A 20,089-nucleotide genomic window follows, 5' to 3' on the forward strand; every position below is an offset into this window, starting at 1 on the left:
TAAAACACACAAACACACACACAGAATTTCTAGCTTTCGCAACGAACAGTTGCTTCTTCAGGAAAGAGGGAAGGAGAGGGAATGACGAAAGGATGTGGGTTTTAAGGGAGAGGGTAAGGAGTCATTCCAATCGCGGGAGCGGAAAGACTTCCCTTAGGGGGAAAAAAAGGACAGGTGTACACTCGCACACACACAAGCAGACATGTCTGTGTATGTGCGGATGGATATGTGTGTGTGTGTGTGTGTGTGTGTGTGTGTGTGTGTGAGTGTACACCTGTCCTTTTTTTCCCCCTAAGGGAAGTCTTTCAGCTCCCGGGATTGGAATGACTCCTTACCCTCTCCCTTAAAACCCACATCCTTTCGTCTTTCCCTCTCCTTCCTGAAGAAGCAACCATCGGTTGCGAAAGCTAGTAATTCTGTGTGTGTGTATGTGTGTTTTGTTCATTGTGCCTGTCTGCCGGCGCTTACCCCCTTGGTAAGTCTTGGAATTTTTGTTTTATATATATATATATATATATATATATATATATATATATATATATATGTGTGTGTGTGTGATGTGTGTGTGTGTGTGTGTGTGTGTGTGTGTGTGTGTGAAGACCAACATGCTGCTGTGCATGCACATTATTACAATTGGCCTGTTTCAGAGTGATTACCATCTTCAGGTTATCTGTGAAAAGTACATAGTTATTAGAACTATGCATTGCTGTTTGTACCAGATGGTACTGATATCAATATGACATTGGTGTCTCAGTTGCTGTCACACTACTATATAAGTTTGCTCCTTCAATATTGGTAGAGCTATGGTAAGTTTTAAACTTTTGCTGAAGTCGAATTATGAAAGTTTATTTCATAATGACATTACTTGACAGCTGTATTGGCAGTTGAGTCAGCAATGCTATATGATTAATTGTTAATTGTCAACACAGCCGTCAAGTGACGTCATTATGAAATAAACTTTCATAATTTGACAACTTCACAAATGACTGCTTCAGTAAAAGTTTGATGCCTACTATAGCTCCACTATCATCAAAGGCAAAGGAACAAACTTGTATAGCACTGTGACAGTAACTGAGACATCAATGCGATATGGATATCGAGACCACCTGATGAACATAGCAAACCATAATTCAATAATATGTTAAATTATCAACTTCAAAATTTGAAATATTATATCAAACTGTGTACTTTCCACAGATAACCTGAAGGTGTTATTCATGAAAAAATAGGCCTATTGTAATAAAAGCTATAATTGAACATAGCAGCATCTTGGGCTCATAGTCTAGTACACACATATCAAAAAACGTTTCGTGTCATCCCGGTTCCCAGAACTCCTGAAGATAGATGTTGGCTCTGGTTATTGTACCTTGACACAGTCCCTTTGACTGTTCAGAGATGTCACTAAACTTGCCCAAAGATGTAAACAACCATCCATGAGCAGCAGCTATTAGATGGAGGGGGTCCAACAGCCGATCAGTAGCAGTCATTCCACCAGGAAGGAGGTACATGGCTCATGTTGTCTGTAGTTCAACCATGCCTAGATGGTCAATACTGTGGTTTGATAGCGTCCTCATTGTTACTTTGTGCCAAGAAGGACTCTCAACAAGGGAATGTCCAGGCTCCTCAGAGTGAACTAAAGTGATGTTGTTCAGACATGGAGGAGATACAAAGAGACAGGAACTGCCGTTGACATGTCTCGCTCAGGCCGCCCAAGGGATACTACTGCAGTGGATGACTGCTACCTACGGATTACAGCACAGCACCATGTTGAATAATGCTTTTTGTGCAGCCACAGGACATCATGTTATGGCTCAAAGTGTGTGCAATAGGCTGCATGATGCACAGCTCCACTCCAGATGTCCATGACGAGTTCCATCTTTGCGATTAGGACACCATGCAGTGTTGTACAGATGGGCCCAACAACAGGCCGAATGGACCGCTCAGGATTGGCATCACGTTCTCTTCACCGATGAGTGTCGCATATGCCTTCAACCGGACAGTCGTCGGAGATATGTTTGGAGGCAATCCGAAGGGGCTGAACGCCTTAGACACACTGTCCAGCGAGTGCAGCAAGGTGGAGATTCCCTGCTTCTTTTGGAGTGCCATTATGTGGGGCTGACGCAAGCCGCTGGTGATCATGGAAGGAGCCGTAACGGGTGTATGATTCGTGAATGCCATCCTCCGACCAATAGTGCAACCATTCCGGCAGCATATTGGTGAGGCATTCGTCTCTATGGACAACAATTTGTGTCCCCATCGTGCACATCTTGTGAATGACTTCCTTCAGGATAACAACATCACTCAACTTGAGTGGCCAGCAGTTCTCCAGACATGAACCCTATCAAACATACATGGAATAGATTGAAAAGGGCTGTTTATAGATGATATGAACCACCAACCACTCTGAGGGATCCATGCCGAATCGCCATTGAGGAGTGGGACAACCTGGGCCAACAGTGCCTTGATGAACTTGTGGATAGTATGCCGTGGCAAATATAGGCAGGCATCAATGCAAGAGGACATGCTACTGGGTATTAGGAGTACCGGTGTGTACAGCAAAGTGGACCATCACCTATGAAGGTCTGACTGTATGGCGGTACAACATGCAGTGTGTGGTTTTCAAGAGCAATAAAAAGGGCAGAAATGATGTTTATGTTGATCTCTATTCCAGTTTTCTGTACAGGTTCTGGAACTCTCGGAACCAAGGTGATACAAAACATTTTTTGATGTGTGTACAATGTCCTTATATGACGTATAAGTGGGCCCAGATGAGTAAAAACTTTGCTAAAGTTTGAATGAAAATATTAACATTTTCATTTTAGAAGTACCTTTTATATTCCCACTTATTTTTTACTATCTTGTGTATAGTGGAACATATGTGTGTTACTTGTGTGTTGTGACCTGACAGACCTAATTTGGCATATAGAGCCTCAATGAAACATTTTCGATATTTGTGGAGATATTGTCTAATGGGAGAAATAATAATTCTGTTATTCTAATGGGGTCTGAAGAAGCATCTAATAAGGTGGAAACTATTTAGGATATTCAAACGCTGCTGATTTCTTCCCTTTCAGTTGACAGATTAATATTAAAATCACCACATAGTAAAAATTTTGTTTAGTTAGTGTAAAAAAAGTTATCTCAACTTGTTTTTTAAATGTATATTTAGTGTCCAATGGTGATCTGTGTATTGCTAAGAAAATTAGTTTTTTATTCTTAGCTTCAGTTTTCATCTTTGTGGTGTATGATTCAAAATGTTTTTCAGTATTTAGCTGGTCCTCTTCTGTTTTTGATTCAAGCAGCCATACTGCAGTATAAATTCATTTCCACCATTTTTTAAAATATTTGGCAGTTATGAGGTGTTAATTTAAAATTAAAATTTTCAGGTAAATAAGTCCAAGAAATATCAGCAAATTGCTTCATTGGTTTACAGGGATCGCGTCGGATAACGTTGAGGATGTTGCTCAATATTTGAACTAGGCAGCTGCTCGTCATCTTCAGGTGCTTACTGACATATTGCTGCAGTGGTTCACAAATATACACACTGGCTTGTTATAAAATCACAGGCACCAAGGGGCGAGGCTATAACATTATCATAGATGTGCTCTAAGATTCATCTGTGATGACATTAGAGCCCCATCCCTTGGTGCCTGTGCTTTTCTAGTGAGCCAGCATATACAGGGTGATTATAATTAAAGTTAAACTTTCAAACTGCCTTCGAAATAACACCACTGGTCAGAATGATGTCAAATTTCAACGGAATATTATTGGAGAAGGGGGAAAATGTATGGCAGAAGAAAAATAAATAGTTACAAAATGTAGCAATAGATGGCACTGTAAGCATCACAATTTAATAGTGATCAACTACAAATGACAAATGAATAATACAACAATGCCTAAGGTGTATGCTTGATGTTAAACAAACTGTACTACTCAGTGTGCATGGGTGTACAGGTGTTAGTTACGTAAGCCCATCCACCATGGCAAGGTCATATCACATCGGATGGGAAAAATCGGTTTTTAATTGTCCTGAGGCCAAAAACTGCATAAAATGCATCTCTCACGTTGGTTTTTAATTTTACTGGGGCCAAAAACCACATAAAAGCATCAATCACACCAATTGTAGTTGTCCTGAACCCAAAAACTCCATAAAAAGCATCAATCACATCTGTTTTGAATTGTCCTGAGGTCAAAAACCACACAAAAAGCATAAATCAAAATAAAATTGGATTATTAATTTCCGTGTGACTGGCACAAAACATGTTCAATCTGCTACCCACTGTTTTCTGCAACAAGTTGAAATCGAGAAACAGCATGTTCCACAACTGATTGAAGTGTTTCTGGGGTCCCATTCAGAATGTGTTGCGCAATGCATGCCATCAATGCATCTAAGTTTTCAATCAGAACACTTAACACAACATCTTTCAGAAAGCCCCACAGCCAAAAGTCATGCAGATTAAGATCAGGTGATTGGGATGGCCAGGCTGTAGGGAAATGGTGGCTGATAATTCTAGCATTTCCGAAATGGCGCTTCAGCAGCGGCTTAATTTGATTTGCAATGTGTGGAGGTGCGCCATCCAGCATAAAAAGATCCAGTTCACACATCCAAGCTGTTGGAGAGCATGAATGCCATGGTTGTGCAAAAGACACTCTTAGTGCTTACCAGAGACTGTACAGGAAACAGGAGGGGAAGCACCTGTCTCTTCAAAACAATATGGCCCTATGATAAATGATGCTGTAAACCCGCACCACACAGTGACCTTTTCAGGATGAAGTGGTACTGCTTGATTTGCGTGTGAATTTTCTGTTGCCCATACTCGACAATTCTGTGTATTGACATATCCTGTCAGATGGAAGATGGCTTTGTCTGTCCGGAAAATCTTCCACGGCCAATCATTGTCCACTTCCTTGGAGCAAGAAATTGTAAAGCAAAAGTCTCTCTTGCTGGCAGGTCAACAGGAAGCAACTCATGCATGTGGGAGATTTTGAATGGATAGCAAAGAAGGGTATTTTGTAGGATTTTACACACTGTGCTCACGGGTATGTCCAGTGTTCAGGCAATTGTCTGTGCTCTTCATGTTTGCGCACCACTACTCATCTCCTCCTGCATTACTGTGGTCATTGCTTCCACTGACGTCGAATCAATTTGTTTCCTCCCTCTGCCAAGTAGCACACCAGAAGAACCCGTCTTTTCAAATTTCCGAATCATTTTCTCCAGACCCATGGCAATCATCTGGACAATGCCTTTTTTCAAACTCTTCAGTGTCCGCAACTTCTGCAGAGCAACATGTCCACTATCATCATTCTTGTAATACAGCTTTACAAGCAGAGAGCGATCCTGCATTGAGACAGTCATGGTGAACGTTGCAGACACGAAAGGAGGAAAAGTCATGTACCTGGCAAGTTTATACCAACTTCAATGGGTCATGTGCATGACAGGTGTTTTCACTTACTCATTCTGACTCTAAAAGTGCCATCTATTTATCAATTTTCACACTATATTTTCTTCTGCTGCTATATGTTTTCCCCCTTCTCTGATTATATTCTGTTGCAATTTGACATCATTCTGACCAGTGGTTTTATTTATACAGCATTTTGAAAGTTTAACTTTAATTATAATCACCTTTTAGGTTGGTGAGCCACTGCAGAAATGCATCAGTAAGCAGTTGAAGACAAGCATCTGTCTTGTTGAAATATTGTGCTGCTTCCACAACATTATCAGATGCGATGCCCGGGAAACAAAGAAGCAATTGAAAGTCTCAACCAACACAGCAGCAAAATTATTTAAAGCTAATTCTAGATCTGACACTTTGTTCGTGAGGCATTGAGTGTTCTAACGTATTATTCTGAACATTTTGCAAGTATTTCTATTTCTGATTGCCTGTTAACCTACTGTTTATTATCGCTGTCACTTGGCTGTAAGTCTGCCTTTTCTGCTGATTCATCCATTACAAATGTACAGTATAACATCAGGGAGCCTTGTTCAGTGGCTTTGAAGCACATGGTAGTGCAGTGCTCTTAGCATCCATTTGGTTGTGTTGAGTGACTTCACAATTGTACGAGGATCATCCACAATGTGGTGACAGTCTCCAAAAGCAATGGGGAGCCACTGGAGTCAAATGGCAGCAATTGCTTTTGCAATTTTACTTGTGTTGATAGAATGGCAGGTTACCTTTGTTTATTTACAGTGCCTAATGAACTTGCTTAAAGCAATTGTCAATAAACATACTGGGGTATATCCATTAATTTTTCCTGGTGCCATTAGACTCTCATTTGCTACAATATTTGCCGGCCAGAGTGGCCGAGGGGTTCTAGACGCTACAGTCTGGAGCCACACAACCACTACAATCGCAGGTTCGAATCCTGCCTCGGGCATGGATGTGTGTGATGTCCTTAGGTTAGTTAGCTTTAAATAGTTCTAAGTGCTAGGGGACTGATGACCTCAAAAGTTAAGTCCCGTAGTGCTCAGAGCCCCTTTGCTACAATATTTTGAGTTCGTGAAGACTAATTTACCTCCAATGTCTCGCATGCTGTGAGCGAACTGTTGTTCACATTGTCTGTCACTTTACCACAACCAAAAAGCAAATGACCAGTGCAGATACTGAGATGGTCTGAGATCCTCTGGTGAACAAGTGCTTTGAAATGTGAAAGCAGTAAACTGTCATTGCTCTTCAAGTAGAAGGCTGCATTAAAATCTTACATGAAATTATGAAAGACTAAAAAGTAAAGAAACTGTTACACAAAATATGGAAATTAGGTCTTATAAATTATTTTTATAAGGGCTACATATAACTAAGAAGTTACATTTGAAACATTGCTTAAAACTTCAGGAGTATCTTTAAAACATTCGCATATATTCATGTGTCATGATTTTAAACCTATAAAATTTAAGCAGAATCAGACAACATTATATAATTATACAAATTTAATGTATTCACTTATGCGTGCACACTGTTACATGCATTTCTCACAATTTGATGAAAATGATATTCATGCTTTTTCCTTAGCTGTGTAGTCTATTGTCTGACTGTGTCAGCACTAAAATAATGAATCACATAATACAAAATTAATATTCACATTTTTTCTGTGGTGCCTGGTAAAAACCTCAATTGCGCAGACATGATTAGCCAACAAGTTAACACAACAAACAGAAATTTTACTTAACATGTTGTCCTCCAAGCATACAAAGAATTATTACAAATAATACAGCAAGAAACAGAGTCCTGATCATACAGTAGCAACAAAGACGAGTGTGTCTAAGCTAAAGTACTAACAGTGGTATCGGAGCCAGGCTAGGCAGCATCTACATACTGTCATGTAACAAAGTGGCTCCAAGTGCTCGTAGGCTGTGTGGTTGCTGCCAGCCGTTCTGTATTGTGGTGGCAGATGGTGCTCACGGTACAGAGCCACTGGAGGTGTGGCTCAGTAGATGTGCACCATTGTCTCCAACAGATCCTACATGACTGCTATTCACACATGACGGAAACTTGCAATTCTGTCGGCAACTTTAACACCCATGGGGTGATATTATTATGTGACACTACATCCCTCCCCCAAATCTCCTTACTGTTATCGTGTATCACAGATGAGCAAACAGAACATGGAGAGGGGGGGGGGGGGGGTGCTGGATGTAGGTGGCAATGATGAGGAGCGTATGCCTTGAGCCCGCCCAGGAACACCAGCCAAACAACTGGGCATGTGCAGAGGGCACACACCTACATCCAGCGGCAGAGCAGCAAATGAAGACAGAGGCATCTTGACAACTGCATAGGAACCTGAGGCACAATTTGGGACAGCCACCGGGAAGAGGGGCCCATCCCCAGACAATGGTGGCTGTCGAGAAGGTGATGACCGTGAAAGGGCATTGAATTCCTTCGGATACAGGTCCAGAACTGATGGCACAAGGCCCACAGGACCTGGATGCAATGAGGGCTGCTGCGTCAGGCAGCCATGGATCTGAAAGCACAAAGCCTCAGGCAAGATCACACAGTTCACATGGATGAATTTGAGTCTGGTGGCATCTCTGCATTCCTATCAGTCTCTGCATCAGAAACAGAGAACGTCCAAAATGTACAATGATGCCATGCTTCCAGCACCTCCATCCATTATACAACGTGTAAAAGACCAAATCATTAGTGTGGTACTTCGCTTGTGTGAGCGGAGTGGGTGTTGCACGCCATTGTGAGTGCAGCAACTGATACAAGATGTAGTGGCGCCATCCACATAACAATCTTCAAACAAAGCATTCAGCTTTGATGTGGGATTGTGGATGGAATGGTGCCCTTGTTATATGGTTGATGCCAGAGGTGGTACAAAACAGTTTAAATTTGGCGGCAACAAATTGGGGTATTTTGTCAGTCAGTCACAGTCACTTCTGGTAATCCATTGAGGCAAAAGATCAATGGCAAGACCTAGACTGTGGAATGAGCCATAGTAGAGTGCTTAGAACCACGAAGGGAAATTTGCTGAAAGCCAACATGTGTTGTCAAAGTGCTTGAGGTTTGGAACATGAAAGAACTGCTGAGTTGGAGCTGACTGATGTTCAGCACAGGCTTAGCACTGAAAAGTGAACTCTTCAATTTCACGTCAAAGCTGTGCCAAGTGCAATGAGTTTGCTCCATCTGCTTGATGTGAATGACACCACGATGACCTTGGTGTAACAAATGAAGCACTTCAAGCTGGAGAGCCTGTGGAACCACAAGATAAGACTGGTCATTGATGGTGCAAAGCAAAATAACACCTCGGTGAACTGCAAGGGCATGATGGTGGCCAAAATATCAGTGAACCACAGAGCTATGAATCTGCGTGGAAGAAAATGGCCAAACATTATCGACATAGTGTAACAGAATCTGCAAACCAGGATACACAGCTGTGGCCTGGGCAATTTTCTGGTGATTAAGTGGAAAGCTATGCAAAACATCTGTGTCTTGTCCATCAGTGTAGCAACAAGAAGCAGAGAACTCAGTTAATGTTGAATCTGGGCCAACTGGGAGGTGAGAAAGAGCATCTACATTGGCATGCTTAGAAGTGGACCGATATGCAATCTCATGTTGGTAAATTGACAAAAAAAGAGCCCTGTTTGGAGCTTCTGTGCTGTGCAATTTGGGACTGATTGAAAAGGATTAAACAAAGTTTGCAGAGGTTAATAGTCAGTCACCAAGTAAAATTTTCTGTCAAAAAGATACCGGTGAAACTTAGTAACACTACAGACGATGGGGAGAGCCTCCTTTTCAATTTATGAATAACTACATTGCATGTTGGTCAACAACTTTGAAGCAAAGGCAGTCAGCCTCGACAGCACCAAGTTTATGTGAAAAACTCTACTAATATCATAAGAGGAACCATCTACAGCCAAGACCTTGTGTTTGGGTAGATCAAAATGAACAAGGCATTGATCACCAAGCAAAGTGTCCTTCAATTTTTGGAAAGTGGATTGACACTCTTGTGACTGAATCAAAGGAACATTCTTTCTGAGCAAGCAGTGCAAGGGACCCATGATTTGAGCAGTGTTAAGAATAAACTGGTTGTCATATGCGAGCTTCTCTAATGCAGACTGTAATTCTCACATATTGCGTGGGGCTGAAAGGTCATGGATAGCAAGCAGGTGTGATTGCAATGGGTGAACAACCTTGCTATTAATGTCTTGTCCAAAGTATTCAAGTTCAGTCTGAAAAAAAAAAACACACACATTTGCCTCTGTTACATTTGAAACCAGCAGCAGACAACACTTGAAACAGGTTTCAAAGGTTGCTAATGTAGTCTTCAGGAGTGTGACTTGTGAAGACAGTGTTATCTAAATAATTCGAGCAAATGGGAACTTTTGCAGTCAGCTACTCCAGAAAGTGATGAAATATGGCAGATGCAGAAGCACTGCCAAACAGCAAGCTCAAAAATTTGAAGAGCCTGAGATGAGTGTTAATGATGCAGAACTCTTGCGACTGCTCATCCAGAGGAATTTTCAAGTAAGCATTGTGCAAATCAGTTTTGGAAAAATAATCACCTCCACTAATTGTATCCATCAATTCTTCCATGCATGGCAAGGGATAACGGTCAATGACTGGAATGCATTGGCCATTTATACCATCAGTGTATGGCGCAATGTGCACATCTTAGGTTTGCGAAGCAATTCAGAAGTACTATTGTTAAGCGAAGTCAGTGAAGCTTCATTGTCAAGTTGCAAAGGGACTGATTGTCCAGAAATACTCAAAGACACAAAAAGTTTGTTATCCTCATGTAGCACTGCAGATAAAATGGGAGCCTTTTGTGAACAGCTGTTACACTGTTGTTTTGCACTAACAATGCTGTGGAGCTATGAAAACACACTACACACTGTTTGTGACTTAGACTTGTGCGAAGGAGTAGCAGAAGGGGGTGCCTTACTCTTCTGTAAGTACATGGACCGTACATATCCCCAATTGGAGCAAAAAAGAAGCAATTCTTTTCAAACAAGGTGCAAGATAGGCGATCTTGTGCTGTATTACACTGCAGGCATGATTCACAATTTATGCTGGGCATGAAACGTGTTTATGCAAGTGCTGTGGCTGTGGCTGGCTGGACTGCTATTTATGACTGTGATATTTGTTTGTCAGGGCTGTCCACAGCACGGAACAGACAGGCACCACTTCAAAACTGAGTTCTGTGCTTTCGCAAGAATCTTGATAGTCTATAATCTGCAGAACCTGTTGCAAGGAAGGAGCTGGGTATTTAAGACTCCTTTCCTGAATTTAACAGTAAGCTACATTGTGCGTGATGGCTCACAAATCATTGCATCACTGTAGTATTTGCCACAATCACATTTGAATCTACATTGTTTAGTAAGGCCTTGCAATTCGGTAACCCACTGATGGCATGTCTGTCCTTGTTGCTCACGCAACCTAAAGTATTTTTAACGGGCAACTTGTATCCTGTCCACATAACACTTCATAAGCATCTGCAATAGGTCCTCATATTGTACTAGTTCAAGGTCTGATGAAGGAAAAACTTTTGCGCAAAGTCTGTAAACAGTCACTCCCAAAATGGCCAAGAAATAAGAATGTTTCTAAGTACCTTGTATGTGATGTGATGTGAAATGTATATTGAATTGTGTGGGGTCCTATGTCCAGTCTTCCTTCATTTCTTCAGACTCATGAAATGGTGACACATATGCAAATGGTGGTGCTGCCATTGGGTCCTGTGTCTTATGTGAAGTCATCTACGCCCTCCTGAACCGATTCATTACTTGAAGGAGTTGTGCCATTTGTTGATTCTTAAACTGAATAAACTAAGTTAAATCAGCTGCAGGCAGTGCAGCAAGCAATTGTGGCATAGCAGCCATATTAATGGAACAGTGAGCAGAATAACAAGACAAATAACCACAGAGAAAGCAGAAGGGGTGGGGGGCAAAAGCAGCAATCTCAGAACCTTGAACATAAAGAGCACAAAAAGGCAAACACTGGGGAAACAGAAGACAATCAATAACAGCAAAAACGAACTAAAAAGATGACACAACAGGAAGAAAGCATACACAGGCTCTAGCGCGCATTGCATCGCCAGGTATGTTGTGTATGGCTTTGTGCACAATGATAGGGAGAGACGTGCTACAATGTGGTGTGCCAACTGTCATCATAGAGAAAGTAGATAGGAGCAGAAATGATTAGTGAACAAGTAAACACAACAAACAGAAGATTTACTTAACTTGTATTTCTCAAAGTGTGTGAAGACTCATTACAAATAATGCAGCAAGAAACAAAGTCCAGCTCATATAATAGCAACGTGGATGAGGGTCTCTGAACTAAAGCACGAGTGATGGGGTTGGAGCCACAACTAGGCAGTGTCTGCGTAGCGTAAAGTAGCGAAGTTGCAGGTGTGAGTGTGCTGTGTGCCTGCTGCCAGCTGTCTTGTACCACAGCGACAGAGGGTGCTCGTGGTACAGAGCTGTTGGAGGTGTGTCTCAGCGGGTGTGCACCATTGTTGCTTCTGGATCTTGCATGAGTGCTATTGGCATCTGACAGAAACTTGCAGTTTTATTGCCAATTTTTGTGCTTGTGGGTTGATATCGATATGTGATATCACAGTTAGCATTGCCTCCTTTATCAAGTTCAGTTTTGGTTATTTTGTAACTACTGCTTCATCTCATAAATGATGAAAAAGAGGCATAGTCTTAGTGCTTAAATACATTTCAGAGGATGATTGCTGCAAACTATTTGGTTAGTGTTGCAACCATAATCAGAATTTTCACACAAGTGAATGACTTGGTATTGCCTCAGAGAGAAGGGAAAGTATACATTCAGTGTTTGTCACCTGAGATAAAGAAAATAACTCATATGCTGTTAGCTGCTGACTTGACTGATGAAGTAGTGAAGCTTGCATTGTGGAGAAGACTGTTGAAAATTGGAAGAGGACTTGTGTCAATGGAAAATATTGTCATCTCATAAAAAAATATAAAATAAATACTTCAATTCAATGAAAATACATTCACTATGGACTACTTCACATGAAGTATTTTATAGGAAAAGTCAGAGAAAAAGTGAAACGGAAGTTTAACTTCTCTTTCTTACTCCTGCAGGAAGTTTGGTTATCAACTGTGTTAGTGATAGTTTCAGATGTTACACTTAAACTGTAAGATAAATGTTGGTGTATTTCTGCAATAGGTCTACCCTAACCAAAGCACACCAGGCAAAAACTTAGTATTTAGCCAACCATAGAAAATATTAGTTTTATATATGTTATAACAATATTATGGATGTTATTAATAATGGGTCAATTTGGTGAGGAAGAGAATGCACAAGTGTCCTCAGATATGCCAGATTATGTGGATGTTGATTGACAACGTTTCATCCTGTGTTTCCAGTAGGCCTAGATATTTTCTCTGCTCCTACATTCTGTTGATTTAATGGGGAAGTTGAGGTATGGTAGGTACTTGAGTGTTTGTCAGACTAGGAATGTGTGCATGCAGCTCTGTGGACATGGCTGTTGTCTCTTGAAAGAGTGTCCACAAAATACTCATCATTAAGATGTAGAAGAAGGGCAATATTTTGTCAGCAAGAATGGTGACCTAAATGTCCTAGTTCATGTTTATAATAACTTGAATGAGTGAGCCCAGCTATGGAATGAACTACACCTTCCACATGCTACAGGTTAAACCCCTCATTGGAACATCAGTGCACTCAACAATTTGCATAATTTGAAAAAAGGCAAAATTGTGACCTATTTTCCCTCACTATACACCTCCTATCAGCCGCTGTCCAGTTACTGTATTGTTTGGCCCATTCAGGCTGTGTAGTTTTATGTGGTGCTGTAGACAATCGTCTTTTTGGAGGCACCCAACTCCAGGTGTCCATTGTGTGCCATTATGTTCACTCATAATCTACTCGAGATGGAATTGGTTTCACTGACAACAACAACAACAATAACTCTCTTTTGCTTTGGAACCAATTCTTACTGACAAGATGTGGCACTGGCGTTCAGTCATTGCTGGCTAGAATTTTGTATTACTAGTATTTGTATGCCATGTTACATGGCGGTAAGCGGTACACTGTTCCTCGAAGACATGTTGGATAGTCCACATTGATACATCAGATACTCAGGAAACTTCATTCACAGTGTGTTTATGGGCATGTCTAACACAATAACTCCTTTTTACCATTATGGAACATCTCCACGTCCACCTACAGTACTGCACTGTTTCCATCTAAATATATGTAGTGATTCCTTATACATCCTAAATTACTTGCACCCTATATTTGTCCCTCTCCTCCTGCACCTTTTCTTTGTCCATCTCTTCCTCTTGCCTCTCTTTGTCCGTCTACTTTTCCCCTCCCCCTTTGTCCAGCATGTCGTCCTCCCTCTCTCTGTCTATCTACTTCTCCCTCCTCTCTGCGCCCATTTCTTCCCTGTCTCCTCTCTGTCCTCTTTCCCCTCTCTCTAACCTTGAGCTTCAGTTACTGTTATTGCAAACAAAACCTTGATTGGGAATTGAAGTTGCTTAACACTTTGGAGATGAGCGACGTAGCTCCTATGTCACACATATTATACTCCAAAAAGACTAGCAATGTAGGGCTTATGACTGCTTTTTATCTATCAGCTTTGTAAATGCATTCCAACGCTTGTCTTATGTCTGTCATCTTTGTAAATGTACTCTGTGATGCTAGTACCATCAAGAGAAAACCACAGATGGCCACACCTGTTGCTTGTATTGGCAGGAAAGGAATACAGATAACACACAGTATTAACTGTAATGTGCTTTGCAATGCTCACATTCTCCTTTTTGTTGCTGCTTTCCATGCCTCACAATGTCACTCACAGTGCAAATGGCCTAAATTTTTGTCTGATACATGATTTGTATATCTATTTATGATGACCACAGGTAATGAGGAGAATATTGAAGAATAGTGTTTCAGTGCTTGATGAATTATATTCTAATTTCGAAAGCAATGACGAAAAGCTATTTGTTGTGTCAAATTTTTTCTGTAAATGTACGTAATGTCTGGTATATGGCAGATACCTGTTAATGAAACACAAAATGATTGCACCCAATGTAACTGTAAAAATAAAATTGGGAATGATAGAAAGGGACCTGACTGTATTTTAGATTATACTAAAAAAAAAAGGATGGTATGGATCACAGTGACCATCTTTTGGTCTACACTCCCTTTGAGAGGAAGCAGAGTAATGGAAGAAAGTATTTTTGTAGGCTAATTTGCGTACATGTTGAATTCATTATTGAATTGACAGGGCCATTGCTCAATAAAGGAGGCCCGGTTGTATCAACCTAGACTCAAAATAGTTCACCTGTAAATGGAATCAGTGGAAGACATTTTCCTAAATTGATTCTGGCTACAGAAATATCAGAATAGCGTTACAGGAGGTGTAATGATTGTGCAGAATGCAGTAAGGCAATATCTGGGAAGACAAGAAGAGATACCAGGTAACATTGTGAAAAATATGATGTAGAACTTTGTTTCCTAAAAATGCTTCAATTTTTTCATACTCAGGCAACAGAAAAAAATTAATTTCCAGTAAAAAAACACATTTTCAACCTGTTTTATTTTTAGTATATATATCTAATCCTGACTCCATTTAGGTAACGAAAAATGAAAAAAAAAAATAGTTGTGAAGAAACACATATTTGTTTCATTATTAAAAAAAAAAGTTGTCACTGATGTGAGGCCATGTTTCTTGGTGGCACTTCATTGAAAAAATACTTTTTTCAAATAAATAAACTGATTTATGTTATGTGTTGTGGAACCTGCTAAAAAATACAGAAGAGTTGCAATGAAGCACATTATCAGCCAGCTGAATGGCACCATAGCTACCCAGTCCTCCAATTGTTAAAATGACTGGGTAAACTGGTTGGGATAATTGATATCAATGGATGTGTGAAGACAATGACAGTACAGGGCGTTCAATAAAGAACTCCCTAGTTTTATTGTGTCCTAGAATGTGTACAAAGTGACATACACTATTCTAGTTTGTGGTGTTTGATTCATCATCTCTTCAAGTTTGGCTCCCCTGCAGTTGGCAGGTCTGCTTGACCTTGAGATGGCACCAGTGCTGGTTTTTTTCAGACAGTCTGACAGTGTACATGCCCTGCAGGGTAGTTGAAACTGTCCCTGAGAAAGAAAATATTACCATTCATTTTTATTGCACAGAATTTTCTGTCTTGCAGTCAGTTTTAACAGGAGACCTCTACATTGATGTTTGAGAAAATATAAAGCCTTTGTCCATCTGAATTTGTATTTACATATTGTGTAAAAATTTAAAGTAAATCACTCAAGAACTTTTTGGGGTTTTGGTAACAACATTTCCCCTTCATATATATTATCCATATCTCTGTACATTAAAGAATGTGTAGGCTATGTTTGTCTGCATTTTCATTGGTGTATTCTGTAAAAATTTGGGAGCTTTCTGAGATTTTTGTTAACAACATTTTCCCTTCTTATATTACATAAATATTTGTTACATATATTAAAAAATATGTAACCTATGTCCATCCGAATGCGTGTTAGAGTATCATTTCAAAATTTAAGGTAAATTGGTCAAGAACTTTTCAAGAGTTTTGGAAACAACATTTCCCATTTACATATTGCATATATAAATACTATTAAAAAGTATGTAGTCCATGTCCATCTAAATTTTGATTAGAGTATCATTTCAAGTAAATCAGGCAAGAAGTTTTTGAGGTTTTGATACCAACTTTTCCCCTTTGCATATTACATATATATTAATATCTTTCATGTATTGCATAATGTATAGCAGTGTCCATTGAATGTTCATTAGAGTATTATGTAAAAATCTGAAGTAAATACTCAAGTACTTTTCAACATTTTGGGTAGCCACATTAAAGGACGACTTCTCTTTATATAATAGTACAGATGAGCTGTCAGTTATTTTCTCATATGATTGGTACAAGGAAACGCTTTCACCTGTCTTGGAGAGGGGACCACCAGTTTGTCAAATGTGTGTGCAACTGCAAATGAAAGAAATGACTTACTGGTAAGGAAATGGTGGTATTAAAATTCAGCAGTTCTCCAAATTTAAATTTAGTGGAATGTCTGTGGTAGATTTAACATGAGTACATGAAGACTGTGACCTAGGTTATTGAGACCCTTGTTGAAATGTTATCTCATGATGAGAAAATGATATTCATGTACCAAAAATTATTGCATCATTATCTCAATGTTATGATGGTTAAGATCAAAATCCAACCATACAATAGAAGATGTTATATGTATTATGCCACAAGGGCAGTTACTGGGAGAAAATAACTTTTCAGATTAATTTAAACAGTACTGTTTAATGTTTAGTGAGAAAATACCATCAGACGTGTTAGCTGGATTGACAGACATGCATACATATAAGTAGATTAACTCCCATTTCCAATGTGAATAGTTGTTTTATACTCTTATTTTGATTTAATATTCATCAATGTCTTTTGCATAGAGTACGAGGTGTGATTGAAAATTTTTAAGAATGGGCTTGTAATTGTACAGTGGTGCTACTTACATGCTACTGTGATGCATCTTCTTCAAAATAGTTCCCTTCTGACTGAACACACCAACTCCAACGGTGTTTGCACTTTTGGAAACATTCCTGGAGATTTTTTTCCTGAAATGTGTTAAGGACACTCTCTGTATTTGCCTGGATGGTCTCAGTTGAGTCAAATCACTTCCCTTTCAGTGAAAATTTCAGTTTAGGAAACAGGTAGAAGTCTGCAGGGGTCATATCAGAGGAATATGGCAGTTGTGGAAGCACAGGAATTTTGAATTTGGTGAAAAATTCAATGATGGAGAAGGCACGATGAGCTGGAGCATTGTCATGGTGTAGCACCCAACTCCTGTCTTTCCACAATGCAGGCCTTTTCTTCCACACCTTTTTGTGCAAACGCTCAGTGACACATTTGTAGTATTCCTGGTTAATTGTCTGTCCTCCAGGGGTAAATTCATGATGCACAATACTGGTAGAATTAGAAAAATCACCAACATTGTCTTCACCTTTGACCGACTTTACTGTGCTTTTTTCGGTTGTGGTGAACCTGGAGTCTTCCACTGTGAAGACTGCACTTTGGTTTCAGGATTATATCCATGTACCCATTATTTGTCACCTGTAATTACCCTATTTAACAACTCTGGGTCATCTTTAATCCAATTAATCAGTCCTTGGCACACTTTAAGTCTGTATTATCTCTGGTCATGTGACAACACTTTTGAAATGAATTTTGCAGACACCCGACACATGTTCAGATCTTCAGTTAAAATTGTCTGAACTGAATAGAAACTTCAATTAAGTTCGTCTGCCATCTCCCTAATTGTAAATCTATGATCAGAGCACACTAAGTCGTGATCTTTCACAATATTGTCATTCGTTTTTGAGGCAGAAGGATAGCCAGACCGTGGTTCATCTTCAAATGAAATGCAGCCATTTTTAAATTTGTTGAACTAGACAAAAACATTTGACTGGCTCATACAATTATCTCCAAAAGCTATTTTTAATAGTTCGTAAGTCTCAGAAGCTGATTTCTCATTTTTAAAACAAAATTTCACACAAACTCGTTGCTCTGCTTTTACGTCCATTTTCATGCAGGTAGATCTGCACCCAACCAGCTGCCACAAGAACTGAATGAAGGAAACGCAGTTTCCTGTCGGAGGGTGTTCAAGGACAAGGCAATGACTCACTCCCCACCCTCCATGCACGTGCTCATCAAACCAGTAAGCAGTAGCGGATCCATTCTTAAAACTTTCCAATCACACACCATACAAAATGTTAATTTTTTGCCTATTTAATTGCAACAGTTGTGATTTTATGTCTTGAAAGATACTGCTGTTATTGTATAAACCAGTCTGTTTTCTTTTTTTCTGACTAATACCATCATTGTGACTTACTGTATGTTGTCACTAATTACATTAGTGTCTCATATCAGCTACTGCTATGATCAGGTCTGAAGGTGAAATATTGCATAGTTTTTATTGCAACTTGTGTCAGTTTCATTTCACAAATTGTAAACTTAAGATCTGACAACGGCAATAGCTGAAACATGCCACTTGTGAAGTAACTAAAAAATACATTACATAGTATAAATGATACTATTTGCCAAACTTCATAATGATTACAGACTCAAGGAGTTTATTATCTTTCTTAATAAACTTATTGTTATTTGTGGTGCTGTTTTTGCTTCATAGCATATGCCCTGGAACAGTTTGCGTTCTTCTTATTATTCAGGAATTTAGAGGACACTTCAAACCCAGTGTACACAGCTTCAGCACACAAACAAATTATCAACTGTATTGATGGAATTGGTGGATTAAATGTGGGATGTGGTGCTCCTGAAATAGTAACTGGAAGTCGTGATGGTAAGTAACATAATTTCTACATAGTTTCTCGTGGTTTCCTGTGGCTTCTATATCTCAACTAATGAAACCATACATGGAAACAAAACATTAAACTTTTAAGAAGGTATTGTTAGCATAACATGTAACATCTTAATAGTACATCATCTTTACAAAACTTTTAATAACACAGGTGATAAAGATTGGTCTGTCTTTCTCAACTCCATCCAATATCCCTTTCTCTTGATGACATTATTATTGGATTTGTAAGTCTCTCAGGAAAAAAACCATCTAAAAGGATACTTAAAATTGTTGGACATTGCTTATTGTAGAGTTCATAAACCATTAATATCCTACTTAGTATCTGATCATACCTGTTCACCTCAGTGAATGTATAACTCCTTCAATTTCTTTGCTATTCATCTCCCCCTGTACATTAATTTTGTATGAAATTTGTATACTGGGTCATGTGAGAGGAATTATAATTCTGTCTACCTTCAGTTGACAAGAAATGACTGTCAGAGATAATGAGTTTTAAACTTGGACTCCTCATCTAGAGAACATGTTAATTAAGAAGTTCCCCCTCCTTGCATGAACATAACTTCTCTTATCCATCTCAACATTTCCTTTCAGTGTTATTCATTCTCAGTCAGCATTGAACTACTTGTTCAGGAGGTTTAGATTGTATGAACTGGGAATATGATTGCATGAAACTTAATCACTATAGATTACATTATACTTACGTATGTTGTTTTCTATCGTAAATTGTTGTTGATGTTGTATTCTTCAGTATGAAGATGGGTTTGATGCAGCTCTCCGCACTAGAGTATCCTGGGCATGCCGCTTCATTTCTGCATAAATACTGCGGCCAGCATCTATTTGAATGTTCTGACTGTAATCAAGCTTTGGTCTCCCACTACAATTTTTACGTCCCCCACACTTACCTTTATCACCAAACTGATGATTTTTCTATCCTTCTAGATGCATTCTATCAACTGATCCTTTCTTTTAGTTAAGTTGTGCCATAAATTTCTATTTTTACAAAGTCAGTTCAATACTCCTTCATTATTTGTAGAATCTACTCATTTATTCCGTATTCTTCTGCTACATTACATTTCAAAAGCTTCTATTCTATTCTTGTCTAGTTTTAGTGTCTCATTTCCTAATCGAATTCCCTCAGCATCATCACATTTAATTTGACTCCATTCCATTACTCATATTTTAATTTGACTTATATTCTTGCAACTTATTTTCAAGACACAATTCATTTCAGTCAGTTGATCCTT

The 20,089-nt window shown here is 39.4% G+C and overlaps 1 protein-coding gene across 2 annotated transcripts in view; it reads left to right on the plus strand.

Annotated features, from left to right (window-relative positions):
- The window catches only part of LOC126348365 (dynein axonemal assembly factor 10), a 176,892-nt gene that overhangs the window by 59,041 nt on the left and 97,762 nt on the right, over nucleotides 1-20,089 (plus strand). Inside the window, exon 3 of one of the 2 annotated variants that reach the window (XM_050002348.1) lies at nucleotides 18,697-18,827. In XM_050002348.1, coding sequence (XP_049858305.1) covers nucleotides 18,697-18,827 — 131 coding nt within the window. Of the gene's footprint in view, nucleotides 1-18,656; nucleotides 18,828-20,089 lie in introns of both variants that reach the window. The other variant, XM_050002349.1, reaches the window with a different exon arrangement.

Source organism: Schistocerca gregaria, chromosome 1 (assembly GCF_023897955.1).
Source record: "Schistocerca gregaria isolate iqSchGreg1 chromosome 1, iqSchGreg1.2, whole genome shotgun sequence".
In the NCBI taxonomy this organism is placed as follows: domain Eukaryota; kingdom Metazoa; phylum Arthropoda; class Insecta; order Orthoptera; family Acrididae; genus Schistocerca; species Schistocerca gregaria.